Below are 17,812 nucleotides of genomic sequence, written 5' to 3' on the forward strand. Positions count from 1 at the left end.
CTAGTTTGCGATGACTAGTATTCAAGAGATTGTAAAATAATGTACATTTGTATATATTTCAAATATTTTTTATTTTTTTTAAAAATATATTAGAATTACAAAAAATTGGTTTCGAATTTCTGTTTCTAAAGATATTATAACTTCAAATCGTAAGGTTATTGCAAGCTATTACTTTTCAAGGTTAACCGTGACTTTTTTAATGGAGATAAATATCAAAAGCCGCGAATTCATGCATATATTTTCATTAAATTTTTTTTCAATAAATAAAATGAATAAAACTATTTTCAGGTGTAAAAAAAGTTATGCTTGAAATAATGTAGCAAAATCAAAGTACTAATTCAATTTTCAAATGCAAAAATAGAGATTTCAAAATACAGTATTTTGTTAAATGTTCATCAGTGTATATACAAAAGGAAAACTTTGATTAAAATTTATATTCTTGAAGCAGTACTTGAGCATTATGAAACGATTTCTAATAAAAAACTTTTTATTTTTCAACAGTTACATAAATCATCCAATGAATCATGTATAGCATTGACAAATATCTCAAAGTGATTTTTAACGAACTTTCATCAAAGTTTACCTTGTTAAACAGAACTTGTAGTTGAATCTTACTTTGAGTGGAAGATTATTTTTCTATCGACGTTTTCTTCTGTTATCATGTCGATTCGATCTGTGTGACGATGCGTGTTTATAAGATTTCTGATCCCGGATACTTTTGTTGTGACTTTCGTGATGCTTATCGTTCCTGTCATTGTACTGATCTCTGTAGGGATGACTTCTGCTGTTGTATCTACTGCTTCCATTATTACTCTTATTATCAGAGTCCACACGTTGATTCATTTGGCCTGGCAAGTAAGTGGAGTTTTGACTAGGATACGACATGGAACCTGGCACCATGTACATGTTGTTTTGAGCAAAGGAAAGTGGATTCATTGAACCCAATAAAATTTGCTGCCCAAGCTGCAACTGATTTTGAACGTTTTGATGCCTGTTGTCATACTTTGGAGTACGCTGCTGCTGTTGCATTTGCAGTAATTGCTGCTGCTGTTGCATGTGTAGTAATTGCTGTTGCTGTTGATGCTGTTGTATATGCAGTATTTGCTGTTGTTGCTGCTGCTGGTACTGAGAATTTTCATAAACATTGTTCCTTGATTTCATGTTCAGTACCCTATTGAAAAGTGCTGTACCGTCAAACAAATCCAGGGCATACGGAACAGATACTTCGTGCTTATACGTCACAAAGCCAAAATTCTTTTGCTTACCATCACGATCTTTTGGAATGGAAATTTTTTGCACAGGACCACCCTTAATCAGAAAGACATCAAGTAAATGCATATTTTCACAAAAGTTTTGAATTTCAATATTAAGCTAATCAAATTTCGTGCAGTAGACTTGTTATAGAGTTTAATATACTATCTGTAAAGGAAATACAATAAACCAAGCAACTATTGTGCCGGATAGTGATAAAATAAAGTGTAAATAAAGTTTAAGGTTACCTGGATGAACAGCTCGTACAGGATCTCCTCGGAGACCTTCTCACTGAGATTACCGCACCAAATAGTGCGGACGTCTTCGTCCATCTTTATTACTTAATTTTAATTTCGCTGTGTCTATTCGCACCAAATCCACGTAATTACGTGGATATAAGGTTAGCCACTTATAAGTTACAAAACAACAAACGAAGTATCAGATTATCAAAAAAACAATCGGTGTGGTCTTTTTTTTTTCTGTACCCAACTACACCTATACCTAAATACCTATAGTATATACACGAAAGTCGAAGACGAAAATTCGAGATATCAATTAATTTTGATTCGACTCAACTTCGATACTATCGACGCCATGATGATTAATCCCGGTATCCTGTAGATCATCTACAGTAGATGACATTTAAGTGGAAGGGGAAAAGAATGACATGTTATCTCTCTCACACTAATAAGTTATCCACACATTATCTAAATACTTATAGATCTTAGATTAAACGGCCAGTGCTTACGGAACGCACCGTTTCTCGATTTGGATGTTGACAAGATTTTCGAAAAAGCATTAATGTCAACAGTCAGTACCTACTTAGAAGATTTAAGTTTACCATTAAAAATGTTGTTTTTGTTAACGATAAAAGCTTTTGAATCCATCAAGATCGTCTGTGGAAGTTGACGCTTTGAAATGCGCCAGTTTGCGAGGTAAATGTACAACATTTGTTTGAATGTGTGTAGTACAAAATCTTTGTTAATTGTTTGTTGATGCCGTGGGTTATGTTGATCATGCTCATTTTTCCATAATCTTAATTATGCAATGAAATAGTAAACATACCAAAAATCTCTTTGTCTCCTTTGATAGAGAATTTACCTAATTGTTATTAGTATGAATGTTAACTGTAGTAGTTTTTCTGGTTACACTGATATCCGTCAAATTCTAATCTGAAAAATTACACTTTTGAAAAGAATATTGTTTAGTTACTCGAAAGACAGTTGATCATAAAAAATTCGTAAAAACTCAACCATTTTCTATGAATCTGTATGTGAAATTGTGCTTGAATCAAAGATCCTAATAGATTTTTATATGATAATAAAATAGAGTAAAACGCCAGTTTTATTTTTCATTTTTTTTTTATAAAAAATTTTTCTGGACGATTTTCTTAGTTATTACATAATTATTCTACTTTCTTTTGTAACTAAAACTGGCTTATAATTAATTACGATCAATGTTTTACAAAATTTTCTTGTCATATAATTATAAACATGTATGTTACTATAATACAAATATTGTTACATTTAATGGAAAGTCTATGTGTCTTATCGACATAGTACACATAATTATTAAATACACTTTAAATCTACAAATCACGGAACAATTGTTCGGACAAAATGTAAAATAAATAACTTTATACAAATAGTATAAAAAACATTCAAGGTAATAAAAGTGTGCATCGGCAACAAATTTTTATGATCGATTAAATATCTTTACAAAATCTGCTATGTGACTATTCAAGAAAAATGCCTAATGTAAGCAATCTTGAAATAGCCTAAGACGAATTTTCGAAATTCTCTAAATACAAGTGCATCAAATCACCTTGAACAATTCAATTTAAAAAATTTGTTAGCGATCACTTTAAGCTTATAAAAATAAGGACAAAACTGATTGAAAAATAGAAATTTTTGCTTCCTTATTGTAAAAAAAAAAAAAAATTGTGCAGTAAAAAATGGACACGAGAAATAGTAGTAGAACTTGGTTCAAAGCTTTCAAAGGACTAAGTATCTGGAAGGCCAATTTATTCTCTCAAACACACTGCTCTTGGATTATTTTCTAGATCACAACACTGCAGTTGCACTTTAGCACTGTCACGAAATTTTTCACCACCATTGTCGAGTCACCAACTAACGTCACGATGGCGCCTTTTGCAAATTAATATTGTGATCCCAGTGATCGCAGCTTATGGCGCACGGCATGCACTGCGTGATCGCGCTGGCGTGGCCAGATCTGGGCAGGGTCATGGGTTCACCCTCTTCCCATAAGTCAGTCGCCGGGTTGTAAATTTCCACGATCGTGCAGAACTTTGATCCATCGAATCCACCTGCAGAATCAATTACTTTGATTGAACAAGGCGATCAAATGAAAAATAAAAAAAATATCAAGTTTGCAAATGTGCTCGTTATACCCATGGCATATATTTTCCCATCGACGACGGTAACGCTTAAGGCACTTCTGGCGGTCGGCAGGGGGCTCACGTACTCCCAGAGGTCGTTTTCCGTGTCGTAGCGCTCCACAGACTCGAGCTGCTTTTCCCCGCTGAAGCCTCCGATCACGTAGATGTACTGGCCAACACTCACAGCCGCTGATCCAGAGCGGCTATTCAGCATCGGCGAAACGACGCTCCATTCGTCGTTCTCCGGATGATAGCACTCCACGCTGTTCAGTCTTTCGATGCCATCGTACCCGCCCATCGCGTACATTAGTCTGCAAAAGATGTTAACGTGGATTTTATTACCAAACCGGCACGACCAACTTTGAAAATATTCAGCGTTGCTTAAACGCACCTATTGACCACCGCGACAACGACACCCAGCCTCTTTTTGTGCATTGGCTTGATGTACGTCCAAGTGTCCTGGTCGGGGTCGTAGCACTCGACGCTCGAGTGAAAGACCTGGCCGTTGCAGCCCCCTACCGCGTAGAGCAGACCGTCCATGACGGCGACGCCGCATCGGTTTCTCGGTACCGACAGTGGACTACAGGGCCTCCATTGGTCCGTCACGGGATTGTACCGATCCACCCAGTCGCTGTCGTATCTGTTTATCAAAATAGTTTCATTATTTCACAGTACCACTCACCGTTCGACGACAACAATGATTTCTATGGCACATACCCGACTCGACTGCCGGGACTGTTATTCCTGCCGCCTACTGCGTAAAACATGCCCTTGAGAAAAGCCCCGCCCAGTCCAGACCTCGGAACCAGAAGCTTGGCGCACTCTGTCCAGGTCTTGTCGTCGACGTTGAAGCCCTCCATCCTGTCGATGGAGCTGTTGAAAAATCCCCCGGCTATGTAGATGATTCTGGGCGTGTTGGGTGTCCGCTCCTTGACCACGGGCCTCTTGTGCAGCGTCAGGTCCTTGAATATCTTGGCAAGGTATTCCCTGCAAGCTGGCACCTTTTTCAGGACGTCACAGTTGTTCATCTGCTCACTGAGAAAACTCGGCGTCAGGTACTGGCAGCGTACCGCGTGTAGAATCGGCTCCATCTTGGGCCTCCGCGACTCTTCGTTGTACTTGACCCACTTGAGGACGGCGTTGTAGACCTCTCGCTCTTCCTGGACGTTCAGCTCGTCTTTTCGTACGAGGGAAACTGCGTATGGTTTTTAATAGGCGGTCATAATACAGTAGTGTATCGTCAAGGGCAAAGAGGATGAAATGTATCGAGCGCTCACCTAGCTGCATCGCCGACAGCTGCAGGAATTCTTCTTCCTGGCAAATTTGGCTAAAGTGCTGGACGATGAACTGATTGGCTCTGTGGTAGAGGTCGCAGCAGCCATGCTGCTCGGCAAAATTCGCTATACCAATGGCGTTCGTTGGATCGAGCTGTTTTTCTAGAAAAGTGCAGCAAGCCTCTACAACATTTGACACCTGCGTGCGACATTCGGGAGCACTTTGTTACTTTCACAATGTGAAGGACATTCAAGAATACCGGTATACAGGATTGTTGTTATTGTCGTACCTGGAACATCGTCGCGGCAGGCAAAAGCGAGCACACGGTCACCTCGGTGATTCTGATTTTCCCCGTGTACATGAAGTTGACCAACTTGGCCATGGCAGTCGGACACACTCCCTGCAGCTTTATCCTGTTCATCTCGCACTCTTTCAATCCCCCTGTCAACATGGCCTATAAAAAATTAATAACCCTTTAAAAGACCTTCATCAGAATATATGAATATAAAACGCATATAAACGAGTTGAATTTGGGGGAAAAAAAAAAAACACATTGCAACTGATTCTGCATTCAAGTGGCAGTGATTATTACCTTAAAGTATGGACTGGCGGCCGCGAGGATAACTTTGTGCGCGTGAAATAGCTCCGAGCCGACCTCGAGGACGATGTCGGTGAGCATGTGGTGGCTGCGCATTATGTGGAGCATCTTCATGCAGCCGTTTAAGTAGCTGCCTATGTGAAAGGTCATGTCACCCAAGTCGCTCTTCTCGGCCCTGTCCCTTTCGTCCCCGGGGTCAAACAGTGAGCCGGTTGCGTAGCTGGAAAATGCCTCTTGCAGGTCATTTTGCTCGACCGAGGAGTCATTGCTTTCGTCCATGAAATTATTGACCTGCTGACATCGACAGTGATAAGAAAAAAAATTAATTAATTTTTACATCCAATCAGATGAAACAAAGAACAAATAAAAAAAAAAAAAAAAAAAAAAAAAAAAAAATCGTGACAAACAAAAATAAGTGTGTACGTTATTACGCAGTGTCAAAACATCTGTATAATGTTACAAAAGTCGAGTGCTCGATGACAAAACGCTTTTTAATCCAAGGCCGAGAGATGAGGCTGAAAAAAAAAAAAAAAAAAAAGCCGCAAAGCCGACCGAAACGGCAAAAACACACACACAGCCGACTCATCGTGAATCGAAAAGTTTATTAACCGGCTCTCGCAATCTTTGACAAATATTTTTCCGCAAACACGCGCTGTTTGACGCAGCAGAAAATTTACACTCCCCAATCGGCTGCTCTAATTTCAATGTTAATTTTTTTCTGTTTCTTTTCAACAAAGTGCAATGCTCCACATGCATGTTATTAACCAAGAGAGAAATCAAGATAATTCTTCTGCTACTATTTGTAAACAATCCCGTGTACATATACATGCATCACGTATACCTGATGTATATGCACTTTTATATTTTCAATTGCATATTACATCATGTTGTCCATGGATCAGCTGTTCAATACACACACATTCCCGGTAAACGAGCAACAAAGCACCAAAAAGCATCAAGATCCATGTAATAAATACCCTATATACGTAAAAAATGAGTTTGTTTTTTTCCAAGAAAAAGAAAAATCGGAGCAGTCATCATCGAAATACTCGGTCGTCTGCCCACACCAGTATCTGTCAAAATCGCGCGTATCCTAACCTCAATATCCACTGTTGACGTTCAGCAGGAGTTCGCAGTCCCACGCACCCCAATTCTCCTTGATTTGACGATCTCCTAGGAATTGCAATGCTCCGAAAACAGTCTGCACCCCCGGCCCCGCGTCGTGCAGGGCTTACGTTTTGCTGCGAAAACGATAACCAGACACAAGCATCATCGACATGTTAACGAAAAGCTTTTCCTCCTCGTTCGTGTACGGATGCAAGTTATTACTTCTGATGCTATGTGTTAACCCATCGATAGGCACAGGAAAACACGAGCACAAAAAAGTTATACACATCAGCAAAACTTCACGATAGGTGTAGGTGCCATGTGTATGGTACAACAAACCACTTTGCCTCACACCTATACATCATATGATAACACACGTGACGGACCAAGACGTTGCAGTTTCGTTTCATCATCACATTCTCCTAAATTCAATCCCCGATATTTCTGTCAAGTACTTGGATAGTACAAAAACACTTGTCGGTCGGAGGTAGGTGCGCGACTGCCGACAAATTTGTCGCGTAGCGATCAGCCGCGCTTTATTGCTCGCTGTGGCCGCGCGTCGTGACGTAGCGGGTTTTCCTCGCATCATCATCGTCATTATTATTATTGTTATCACCGTCATAGAAGTCTTCGATAGCATATATATATAGACACACGCGCTCCTAATCGCTTTCTCCGGTTCTCCCGCTGTGCGGGCGTTGTTTCTCTCTCATCACGTGTTCCATTATACCGATCTCGAGATATCGCGCAGTGCATACTGTTTTCGCGAAACTTTTTTTTTTTTTCTTCCTGTTTCTCCGTGATCTTCCGATCAATCGGCGATGATGTACCGACGCGTTTCCTCCGAGGAAAAGAAAAATCGGTCATCGCGTAAATTACACGACAGTTACAGGTGACGCGCCGATGTGTCTCCCGACAAATTAGCCCCTCGGCGAATTAGCATTTCAAATGTTCGGCGGGGGACGATATAAATTCACGGCGATTTATTCAAACGCACGAGTGTGTAATACACGTTCGAGAACCCGTGTGACACGCGTACTTTTTTTTCCTTTTTTTTTTTTTTTTTTTCTTTGTATCGCTTAAAGAGCAGCTCTCTCGCAAGCTACTCCGGCGGGACGTTTTGTGCAGAGTCATCGCATCAAATTAATTAAACGCGCAATCTCGTTTTTCTCGCTCCCGGCATCAAAGAGCGTTTGGTTACGCAATCCAAAGGTCGTTATAACCGTTACAAAGTTTCTCTCTCGTCTTCCTCCTTGGTGTGCAGTACTATTTTTGTTTCACGCGCTTGACACATTTTCTCATCGGATCACTCGCGCGTCACGTACCTGTAATCCCCCATACAGCGCAAATTTTTTTATCTACGATAATATACGAGATACTCACGTATTACGTACGGAGTTGGAGAAAAAAAAAAAAAAAAAAAAAAAAGGGAATCCTTAACTTGGTTCTTGCTGCTTTTTATTTCCACGAGTCACGCGAGAGACGCAATGGTTCTGAGTCACTTCCCCAACTATACTTGGTGTTTGTTTTGTACCCGCGTTATCTCTCGTTGTAGGTATACATGTAATCTATACGCTAAAAGTCTACGATCTTTGCGCCATACTTTACTTTTTCTTCATTTGTTACGCAATCAAATATAAATATGATAAATTTTTTTTCTTTTCGCCATCTCCATTGCAACGATGTACAATCGATAAAATTGACGCGAAACGGTGCTCGAGTCACGTGGACAAAAAAAAATTATTCCGATCTCTTCGCTATGTTATATTTGAAAAAAGAAAAAGCAGAAATAATTTCACTCTCTAGTCCCCGATGAAATTTCAATTTTATTGTAACCCGGTATTTATTTAATTTCTCACAGGTAATTAAATAACTCTCTCTCTCTCTCTCTCTCTCTCTCGAGATTACAGCGATTAATTTGGCGTGCGCGCGATTTCCATGAGTTGACACGCGGGACGTATGCATATCTCGCCAAAAAGCCCTGAGAACCGAGTTAATTTGACAGCCGGGCATGTAAATTTATTTACCGCACTCTTGGTAATAAACTGCGCGCGGTACTCGTGTAGTTGTTGTTGTTATTGCACAGTAAAAATGTGTCGCTGTATTTAATTTAATTATTTGATGACTCGACACTCGTTTACTCTTCGAAACGACCAAGTGCGGTGACTCTTTTTTTTTTTTTTTTTTTTTTTTTTGGCGCACGAGTGATTCTGATAAAACATACACAAGCAATGTGGTGGCAACCTGGTACTTATACACATAAATAAAGATTACGCTCGTAGCTTAATTTCTTATGAAAATCCATTCGACTATTACAAAATGAGAAAAAAATTTCAAGTCATAATTTTTTTAAATCTATAGACGCAAATATACCAGCGTTAATATTATTATTTTTTTTTATATTTTGTATTTAAATTATCTTTATGATTTTTTAATTGAAGAATACCTTGAAAGACAAACTCTTTCAATAGAAGTTTTTATCTGTAACTTTTAGACAAATGAAAAAAAATTCTAAATCTCAAAAAATAGTAGGTATATACTTATTACACACCTAGGGAGCAAAAGTAAAGTATGTCTGATATCTCATGTGTATTATCAACTAAGACAAAGCCGAGGGTAAAAACCGTGAGATTTAAGGCTCCTTTGCTTGCTCCCGTGGTGCTGTATATATTTTTACGTGACCCAGCGGAGAGGAAGAGGAAGCGATTACTTTTGCCCCACAGGCAAGTAAATAAAATGCTTTTATGTTTTACACTTTTATCTAGGATACCCTCGGATCCTGGCGGTCGTAATTATATGGTTCAGAGAAATTGGCTTTGGTCGTTCAAAGTTAAAAAAATGTCACGATCGTGTTTTGAGTGCAAAAATTTAATTTCTCACTTCTTACAAATTAAAAAAAAATATCCTAATTCGTAATGTCCTATAAATCGTTATATACAAGCGGATAACGCTTTTTTCACGGGAAATATAGTACCTGTTTATACAACTTGCTACCTTCATTAATTTGTACAATCGTAACTCGGAGCCTCCTTAATAAGGGCACAAATGTACCCCTTATTATGTGTACATGTTCCAAATTCTCGACTATCTACCTTTCGCTCTCTCCAAATAAACATACAACCCGGACTTGGTACTCTCCAAAATCATCATCTGTATATCAGCTCAACGATGACTTGCACAAAACGTCTCTTCTTCTCCTCCTCGCTGCGGCCCGCGTCTCTGTCTACTTACTTACGTGGGTTTCGAGCATGTGTTTGCCAGCTGCTTGCCTGCCGATACTCATCCAACAACTTGACTACTTGACTTGAGCGGCTACTCTCGGAGATAGTATTTTTTTTCTTTTTCTGGACCCTATCACTAATAGAAAGAGAGAAAAGTACTCAACTATCTGAGTGCTTTGAGAGTAGTCGCTCGAAAATGTTGTGAGCAATCATATCTTTTTCTATCCCCACAAAGCAGATTTTACAACAACCTTCCCCAATGTACAGTGATAACAACGTGGCGATCGGTTTGTCGCGCTGTTTTGTTTCTCTCGTTTTTTTTTTTTTTTTTTTTAATTGGTTTACGAACAGACATCACAGTATGGACTTTCGGTCGTGAGATCCTTACTCCGTTGAGTTGAATTATTTATCGTTTGAATAAAAAAAACTGACACCTTGAAATTACGTAAAATCTTACTAAAAATCATCTAGATTTACGTATAGTTGAAACTTTTTTTTTCTCGTCACAAATGCTTGGACTAAATTTTTAAAGTAGCAATAAAGACTTTCAATAAATAGCAATATATATACAAGTAAAAGCCCGTATGAGTATTAGATGATAGTGATAAGAGTTTGAGAAAGTTACACGCTAAATAATTGGCAGCGTTTTTTTTTTTTTTCCGTTTGCCTGATGTTTATCGGGTGAACTGTTAGTGTAAGGTCTTACTTAAAAATATCTCGAGTTCATTACTTAGAAAATCATAATCAGCAAGACCAGCTGATCGCTTCCGAGATTATTGCACTCGTGAGACGCCGTACATTGAATAAAGATATTTTTGTTTCGTTAAAAAAGAACAAAATTTCATAATTGAAACATTGCCGAGTCATTCGTATATTCACGGAAAAAAGTCGTACACTTAGTATCAAGTTCATCAATCTGTCGGAATTTAAAATTTTTGAAATCTTGTTACAATATGTCATTGACTGAATAATTGTCATAAGCTATAGAATTTTATAATTTGCAATAATAAATTATTCTGACAGACATACTTGTTACTATATAAAGTATACATAATAAGGATATGCAGACAAGGAATTAGCGACATTTTGTAAAGTCAGTCGCGCTTTGGATACTTCAAATTTTAATATTATCAAAGTAGCAAAAAAAAAACTACTTCTTTCCCTGTTTGCATGTAATTTTTTTTTCTAAAATTCTAACCAAAATTTTTCCTTCAGCACAAGCCATGTGTTATACTCAACTCATGTCAGTCACTCATACTTTTGCCGTGACTATAATTTATCAATAAAAAATTAGCTTGACTTTTTGTTCAACTACAATTATAATGAATATTTATCGTTACAGCACATATATATCTATCACAAAATACAATCTCATTTCATTTTAATGTTCCTTAAATATTATTTCAAATAATACTCATTTGAACCAATCACATCGCGAATAGTTTGACTTAATTCGAAATTATTTTAAGGGCAAGCCTAATTTATGTTAATTGCTGACTCCTGAAGCACACAATATAACAACGACTCAGAGCACGACAAAACTCTGATGTTCAAATAATTTCTCCCTATTACGAATAGATATGCTACAAGCATACAAAATTTTCACGAAAGCTGACAAATAAATAGAAAATTTTTTAAACAAACACCAAAGTCAATTTATGTGTTGCTTGCGAAAAGCAATACCTTAAAGTTTTATCTGTTCGATAAGTATATCGGTTGAAAAAATTAAATATCATTTTTGCGTGCCAAGTAACGAGTATATTATATGCTTCTTCTTTGCAAAAAGACAACCAGATATTTTTCTCGTAACCAGAAATAATTTTCCAGCCGATGGTTCCCTTCTTTCAATAGAAAAAGATAACGTGCACCTTCCATCGTATTATCTTCTTTTTTATTTTGCTGCTGCTGTTCTGCCTTCGTAAAATGACGTTGTAAGGTGCAGGTACACACTCCGCATCATTGTGTACTCAAGTGTATTACCAACACAAAAAAAGTACTCCGATAATCTTTTCGCTCTGCCTCTCTTCCCCTCCCCTTTTTCACGCTTTATCTACAAGTGCTCTCCTGTAGGTGCATATTACGTAGAGTTCAAGTATGGCCCCCTAGTATACGGAGGGTTTGAGCTAATAAGAATATCTAATGAAGAGCGTGCGATTTACATATTAGCAAACTATAACAGGGTACATACTTTATTCAGTAGAGTAATAATTGAAAAAATGATACGTGCTACATTGTTTTTTGTTGTGTATATAATTTTAACCGCACCATCTATATATATAATCCCTGTACGTTATGCATTATATATATAATCCCTGTACGTTATGCATTAGTGCGTGGTGACACGCTGTATGTAGCACACGAGCTCGACGTGGTGTATTTGATAAGTCATCCTGAGCCTGCACTTTCACCGCTCGCGTTAGATACGAAGTTCACGAGCTATAACCTAAGTGCGAGTAGCGCTTGTTGCGACCTTGGTAATATCGGTTTCTTGATTTTTTTGTCCTCCCGCGCTCCATTGCGGTTTTCTTTATTGGCCGATTTAACGTCACCAGCACTAACTGCGCACGATGAAAAGTTTATAAAATACAAAATTCATTGTAATTGACAAAACTATGGAAAATATTTACTTTTAAGGCTGATTATGATTTTTTTCACTGCCTAGCTAATTATTATTATTATTATCACGAGCAGTCAAGGCCTTTTTCCAGATTTTAACTTGAAAAGTGGCCATACTTGGAAAAATTGTAAAATATTGTTTTTTTTTTTTTTTTTGTTTCATTATGTTCAAGTAATGAGTTTCAGTGAAAAGTAAGATAAATTCGTGGGTATGGTAATTGAAAAAAAAAAAAAAAGTTCATATTTTGAAAGATGGATGCAGCATGTATTTGAGACAATTTATTTATTTCTTATTAATATGGAGTTTTTTCATCAACAATAACAGTGTAGTTTTTTTTCTTCATAGTAGTAGTAGTAGGCGTAACAAGAGAGACGAGTCAGGTCGCGATGAACCTATAGCCTAACACGTACGCCAACAAGTCACCATTCCTCCGGTTCTCCAACTCTGTTATCTCCCACATGAAATATAAATAATTTCTACTTTTCATTTTTTTTAGTTTTTTTTTTTTTTTTTTTTTTTTATATATATATTCTTTCCATGTCATTCTATTCTCTGTAGATGTTTTTCACGATATATCATGATCACGATGTATGATTGTGAATCTGAGATGATGATATTTTTAACAATATTTTATTTGTTGAACATTTCTTTTAAAACATTTTCTTTTCAACTTTTAAAACAGTACCGCGTTTAGCATTATTATCACTTTATTTTGTTTGGTAACTCAATAAATTTTTGTAAAAAATAGATTTCAAAAAATCCAACTTATAACGAGCGATGCTTCGAATGCGAAGTAACAAATATATAGTCGTAAAATATACAGTTAAAAAATGTCTTGAAACATTTTCATTTTTAAAATATTTAAATTTAGTTGAAACAGTACGAGAACTTTTAAAATATATTTTTACATTATTAAAATTTGTAAAATTTATGCACCCAATGTGTGCATTTTCAGAAATAATGTAGATTAAATGAATTATCACATTTGTAATTTGTAATTCCTTGGAAAAGAAGTAACAAATAAGAGTTTCAGACTTCTCAATCGTCGTATACGTAATGAAAAAGACTCATACAGCAAAAGTGTTACATTTTAATAAAATTGTGAAGTAACATGAGATTACATGATTTTATATTTCACATATTTCCAATTCTCAACATTTCTTTTTTTCTGGTCACATAAAACTTTCAATTATCATCATCGATGATCAAATAAGTCGGTTATTTGATGATTACCCTAATAACTTTTAAAAATGCTCTATTATATTATTTTTCAGCGCTATCTAAAAATGGCGGGTTTATTTTTTTTTCTTTTTTTTGTCTTTTCATATATATATATAAAGCAAAGTAAAACTATAGTCCAAATAATGGCAGTGCTTCGTAGATGATATAATGTCAAACATTTTATTGCCATTACCGAACAAATATCGATGTGACGTGTGATGATTGTATCTACTCTGGAGTGTTTTGGCAGCAGTTAAATTGAAATCCGATACGATACTGCTTTATAGTTTTATCTATGCATACATTACTTTTGTATTTGCGTACATATTTATATTCTTGTATGTGACAAAACAATAAATTCGTTCAAAAGAACTCGCATAATATTTTTTTCAGATTCTTCGAGTTGATACGATAATCTACTGCAGAATGTTTTGCGGAAGTCAATGGTATCATTATTTTATAATTTATTTATTTATTATTTTATTTTAATTCTTTACAATTCTGGAGTGCATTAGTGAAATTATTAGAATGCGAATATATATATGTATATTCATTTACGTGCTTGAAGGATTTATTGCTAAATTGTAAAAGGGAATCTCGGGCGCTTTCATGTCGTTCTTAAAGTATGTTCTTAATCGCTCAGCCAATCATTGTAAGCTTGTGAGTTATTTTTTAACATTATATTTGTCCTTAACGCCCCGCGAGACTGTTTTATTATTTTTAATTTTATTAATCGTTCATCGACTCATTTACACTTGTTTTCACCTCAGATTATTTAATGCAGAATTAATTTTTCAAAATGAAGTGCCTCTGTTTTTGTTTCATCTCATAATTAAAAATTGTATACATTTTGAAAAATTTGAATGACATGCTTTAAATCCAACTTTATACTAGTTATATTATTATTATTATTTTTTTTTGATAAGCAATAAATGAACACCCTAAACTTACAAATAAATCATTCATCTCTAAGTATGTATTTTATTTATAACACTATTAAATTTTACATTGCTTATATTTTCTTATCACTATACACGTACAGTTTAGAATATCTCTTATATTATAATATAATATAATATAGCAACAATTTATTTAGTGTTAAAAACAATTTACACAAGAGGCAGACGCTCTATACTATTTGTTCATTTTAAAAAGTTTAGACTGCATAGATTTTTTTTTTTTATTATTTATCGATGGTCAAAAGAGAGAGTAGAGCAGTGCACGGATTTTTTTGTTTTTTGTTTTTCAAAAGAATCACAGTAAAGAGAAAACAAAATTTAATTGTAAAATGACATGTAGCAAAGATACGTTTACGTCAAACTTACGTATCAGTAGGCCGGAATTTGATTTTTAATATTTGAAAAATTTGAAAAATTGACAAAGCTTACTTTTGCATTTTTTTTAAGCATAATGTCTCTTTTCCCGACATTGTTATTAAACTTTTTTTTTATTAATACAAATAAAAGTGGTTATTTTGAAGCACCTATTCATCGTCTTACGTATGTAATAAATCATATGTATTGCGTGTACCTCCTCACCGCTCTAGTCTCTCTTTTTTTTCCCATCTTATTTTATGTATAGTTCTATCACCTTCTGATTCCCAGCGGTGCACTTAATATATATTTTTATGGGGCCCTCCTTGTTGGCGCACAAAGATTGTGAGAGATCAATCTTTGATTCAGCACAGCAGCGCTGCTAACATTTTTTAAGTTATTTATTTAGTTTTTCATCGTAACTTTAATAATCAATTTATTTATTTATTTGTTTATGCATTTATTTAACTTTTATTTTTATTTTTTCCATTTATCTTTTCTAATTTATCTGCGAGTAATTAAGAGATGACGCGAGTATAGGTATTTACAGGGAACTCTCGAAAACATTTTATTCCTTTAGCTTCTCTAATTTATGCTATTTTCAAGTTTTTTTTTTTTTTCTCTTACCTTTTGCCTTTCGAACATGGAAAAAGAGAAGGAGAAAAGGGCCACTTAACTAAATCACAGATAGATCCCGCCATTTCGAGTGATTTGAATTAATTCTCTATTTTTTTTTTTTTATTTTAAAAATTTTTTCGATTTTTTGTTGTGTATAGCTATCGTTACTTTATGAAGTCTATATTTATATATATTTGATTCCTTAGGCTTGGAAGAATTGTCGGTAGCCCTCCCCATTAAAGTAGCTTCTTTTTTATTCATTTATTTCTCACATTTTTTAATGTGCATAATTTTTTTTTTTTTTTTACATATTTAACCGCTTTATTTGTTAGACTGCGACAGGTTTTACTCAACTATGCCAAAAAATTTGTTTATAAGTAGATAAAATTTACAGATTTACGTTTGTCTGACTTTTTATTACTTTATTTTTGATGTATGTCAAGAAGAAACGACGTGTCGGCGGAAAAAGTTAAGTACGATAGAAGGCGCACCGTTTCCAAGAAACGTGGTGAAAGAATGTGATATATATATACGTATAGTTATTATATATGTATGGATTTATAATTTTTATATATAAAGAAACTTGGTAAACTTGGCGAACTCGTGAAAAAGCAACGCTTCGATATCGACTCACTAAAATCCTTCGTAGTAGTAAATATCAGAGATAATTGAAAAGTTGAAAAATCGAAATTTAAAATGACGTAAATTACACGTACTTTTTGTCAGATATTTAGTTTGCATTGATTGATAAAAATAATGTTAATATTATAACCTTTTTTTTCATACATTTGTAAGTTTGCTTTTTTTGAACGTTTTTTTTCTAATGAATCCTTGAAAAGTACGTTTTCCACACAGTGTGAGAAAAAGTTCGAAAATTGAAGTTTCTCGTGGTAACCCTTTAAAAAAGTTTTAACTCGCCGTATTCCAGTACACGAAAGTTTTAGTTTTTTTTTCTCTGTATCCCCACTTTATTAAGAATTCATTAAGAACTACACAGCGCCGAAACTATAAAACTAAACAGGTTACTAAAATCTACGTACAGGTATACACAATACGGAGTGAAGGTGCAATATATATATATTTTTTTTTCCTTCTTTCTACTCGAGTAAAATATTGGGCGGATACGACACTAATGATCTAAGGCCTCGCTCATGAACTATCATTAAAAGTAATAGTTAATTATTTTCTACGCGATTTTTAGTCCCAGACATCCGAATCAGAAAATCAACGTCAAACAAGAGAGCACGTGCCGTCCGCGATGGCAATTAACTTCGACACGCCCTCTTGTTTCGATCAAATTTATACATTCGCAACGACTCTGTTGAAATGTTTTCTCCTCTTGCCCAACGATCCCCAAAAACAATTCCGTTTCTCAGTTTGATGTATTATATAATCTTGTGATTTATCAGTCCAAAAAGCTGCACCCCTCGTCGAAAGACAGCTTTCCCAGTCGCCTATTCGATTTTTAATATTAATGTATGTATATGTACGTACGATAAAACTCCGCATTTGTGTACACAATCCTACCTCGCTTTTCATTTTTCTTTTCTTCGTTTTTTTTTTTTTTTTTTTTTCCGCCAATAACCCATGACGCGTGCCATTAGGTAATTCCACACCGTCGGCTCAAGTTTCAAGTGTCCCCTTCACGGTTGGCGTACAAGTATCGTACGGCGAAATATCAAAACGATCCCGAAGAAGACAATCTGCCCGAGCTGGCGGTGTCAGCGATCAAAGTGTCACCAAAAAAAAAAAAAAAAAAAAAAAAATCATCTCCCGCATAGCTGCGCAACCATTTACAACTTTCCGTATTTCCCACCGTAGATATATACCCATCTCAGCCCATCATATCTATAATATGTATACTATACATTGCACACGCATATATATATATAATAATGTTTCATCGTGTTACATTACACCCTATACAATAGCAAAGTATAACAAACGGACCCGAAGCTCCCCCCAAACGGCGTCCAACTTTTTTTTATCACCCTCCGTCACCCTCTTGTATATTATATATATACCATCCGCAAAGTCAATCCTAGCTATATATATATATAATACACGGCGCTTTTCCCATCATCCCCTACTGTACACACTTACTATAGCCCCTCTGTACAGGCCCTTCTGGCGCGTCTCACTTAAACTATCAGATTCTTCTAAAAAGTGACCTAGAAATCATCTGATATTGCT

At 35.7% G+C, this 17,812-nt stretch overlaps 2 protein-coding genes across 3 annotated transcripts; both read right to left on the reverse strand.

Moving 5' to 3' along the window:
- Positions 1-111: 111 nt before the first annotated feature.
- On the reverse strand, positions 112-1,709 carry LOC106638219 (uncharacterized). Of its 2 annotated transcripts, XM_023392782.2 has the most exons (3): positions 1,500-1,709; positions 1,144-1,308; positions 112-1,068 (listed from the first exon to the last, which is right to left on the reverse strand). In XM_023392782.2, exons 1-3 carry the CDS (start codon positions 1,581-1,583, stop codon positions 637-639), a joined length of 681 nt encoding a protein of 226 aa, XP_023248550.2. In that variant the 5' UTR covers positions 1,584-1,709; the 3' UTR covers positions 112-636. The 2 variants fall into 2 exon arrangements, with proteins under 2 accessions (XP_023248550.2, XP_014206777.2); XM_014351291.3 differs by having other exon boundaries at positions 112-1,308.
- Positions 1,710-2,541: 832 nt separating this feature from the next.
- Positions 2,542-6,927, reverse strand: Keap1 (kelch like ECH associated protein 1). The gene is made up of 8 exons (XM_014351245.2): positions 6,621-6,927; positions 5,517-5,816; positions 5,214-5,378; positions 4,927-5,122; positions 4,367-4,844; positions 4,041-4,289; positions 3,662-3,960; positions 2,542-3,577 (listed from the first exon to the last, which is right to left on the reverse strand). Exons 2-8 carry the CDS (start codon positions 5,799-5,801, stop codon positions 3,387-3,389), a joined length of 1,863 nt encoding a protein of 620 aa, XP_014206731.2. The 5' UTR covers positions 5,802-5,816; positions 6,621-6,927; the 3' UTR covers positions 2,542-3,386.
- Positions 6,928-17,812: the final 10,885 nt, after the last annotated feature.

The sequence above is a fragment of the Copidosoma floridanum genome, unplaced genomic scaffold (genome assembly GCF_036245765.1).
Source record: "Copidosoma floridanum isolate Cflo_tuat_1 unplaced genomic scaffold, Cflo_Japanese_pri ptg000014l, whole genome shotgun sequence".
NCBI classification, from domain to species: Eukaryota; Metazoa; Arthropoda; class Insecta; order Hymenoptera; family Encyrtidae; genus Copidosoma; species Copidosoma floridanum.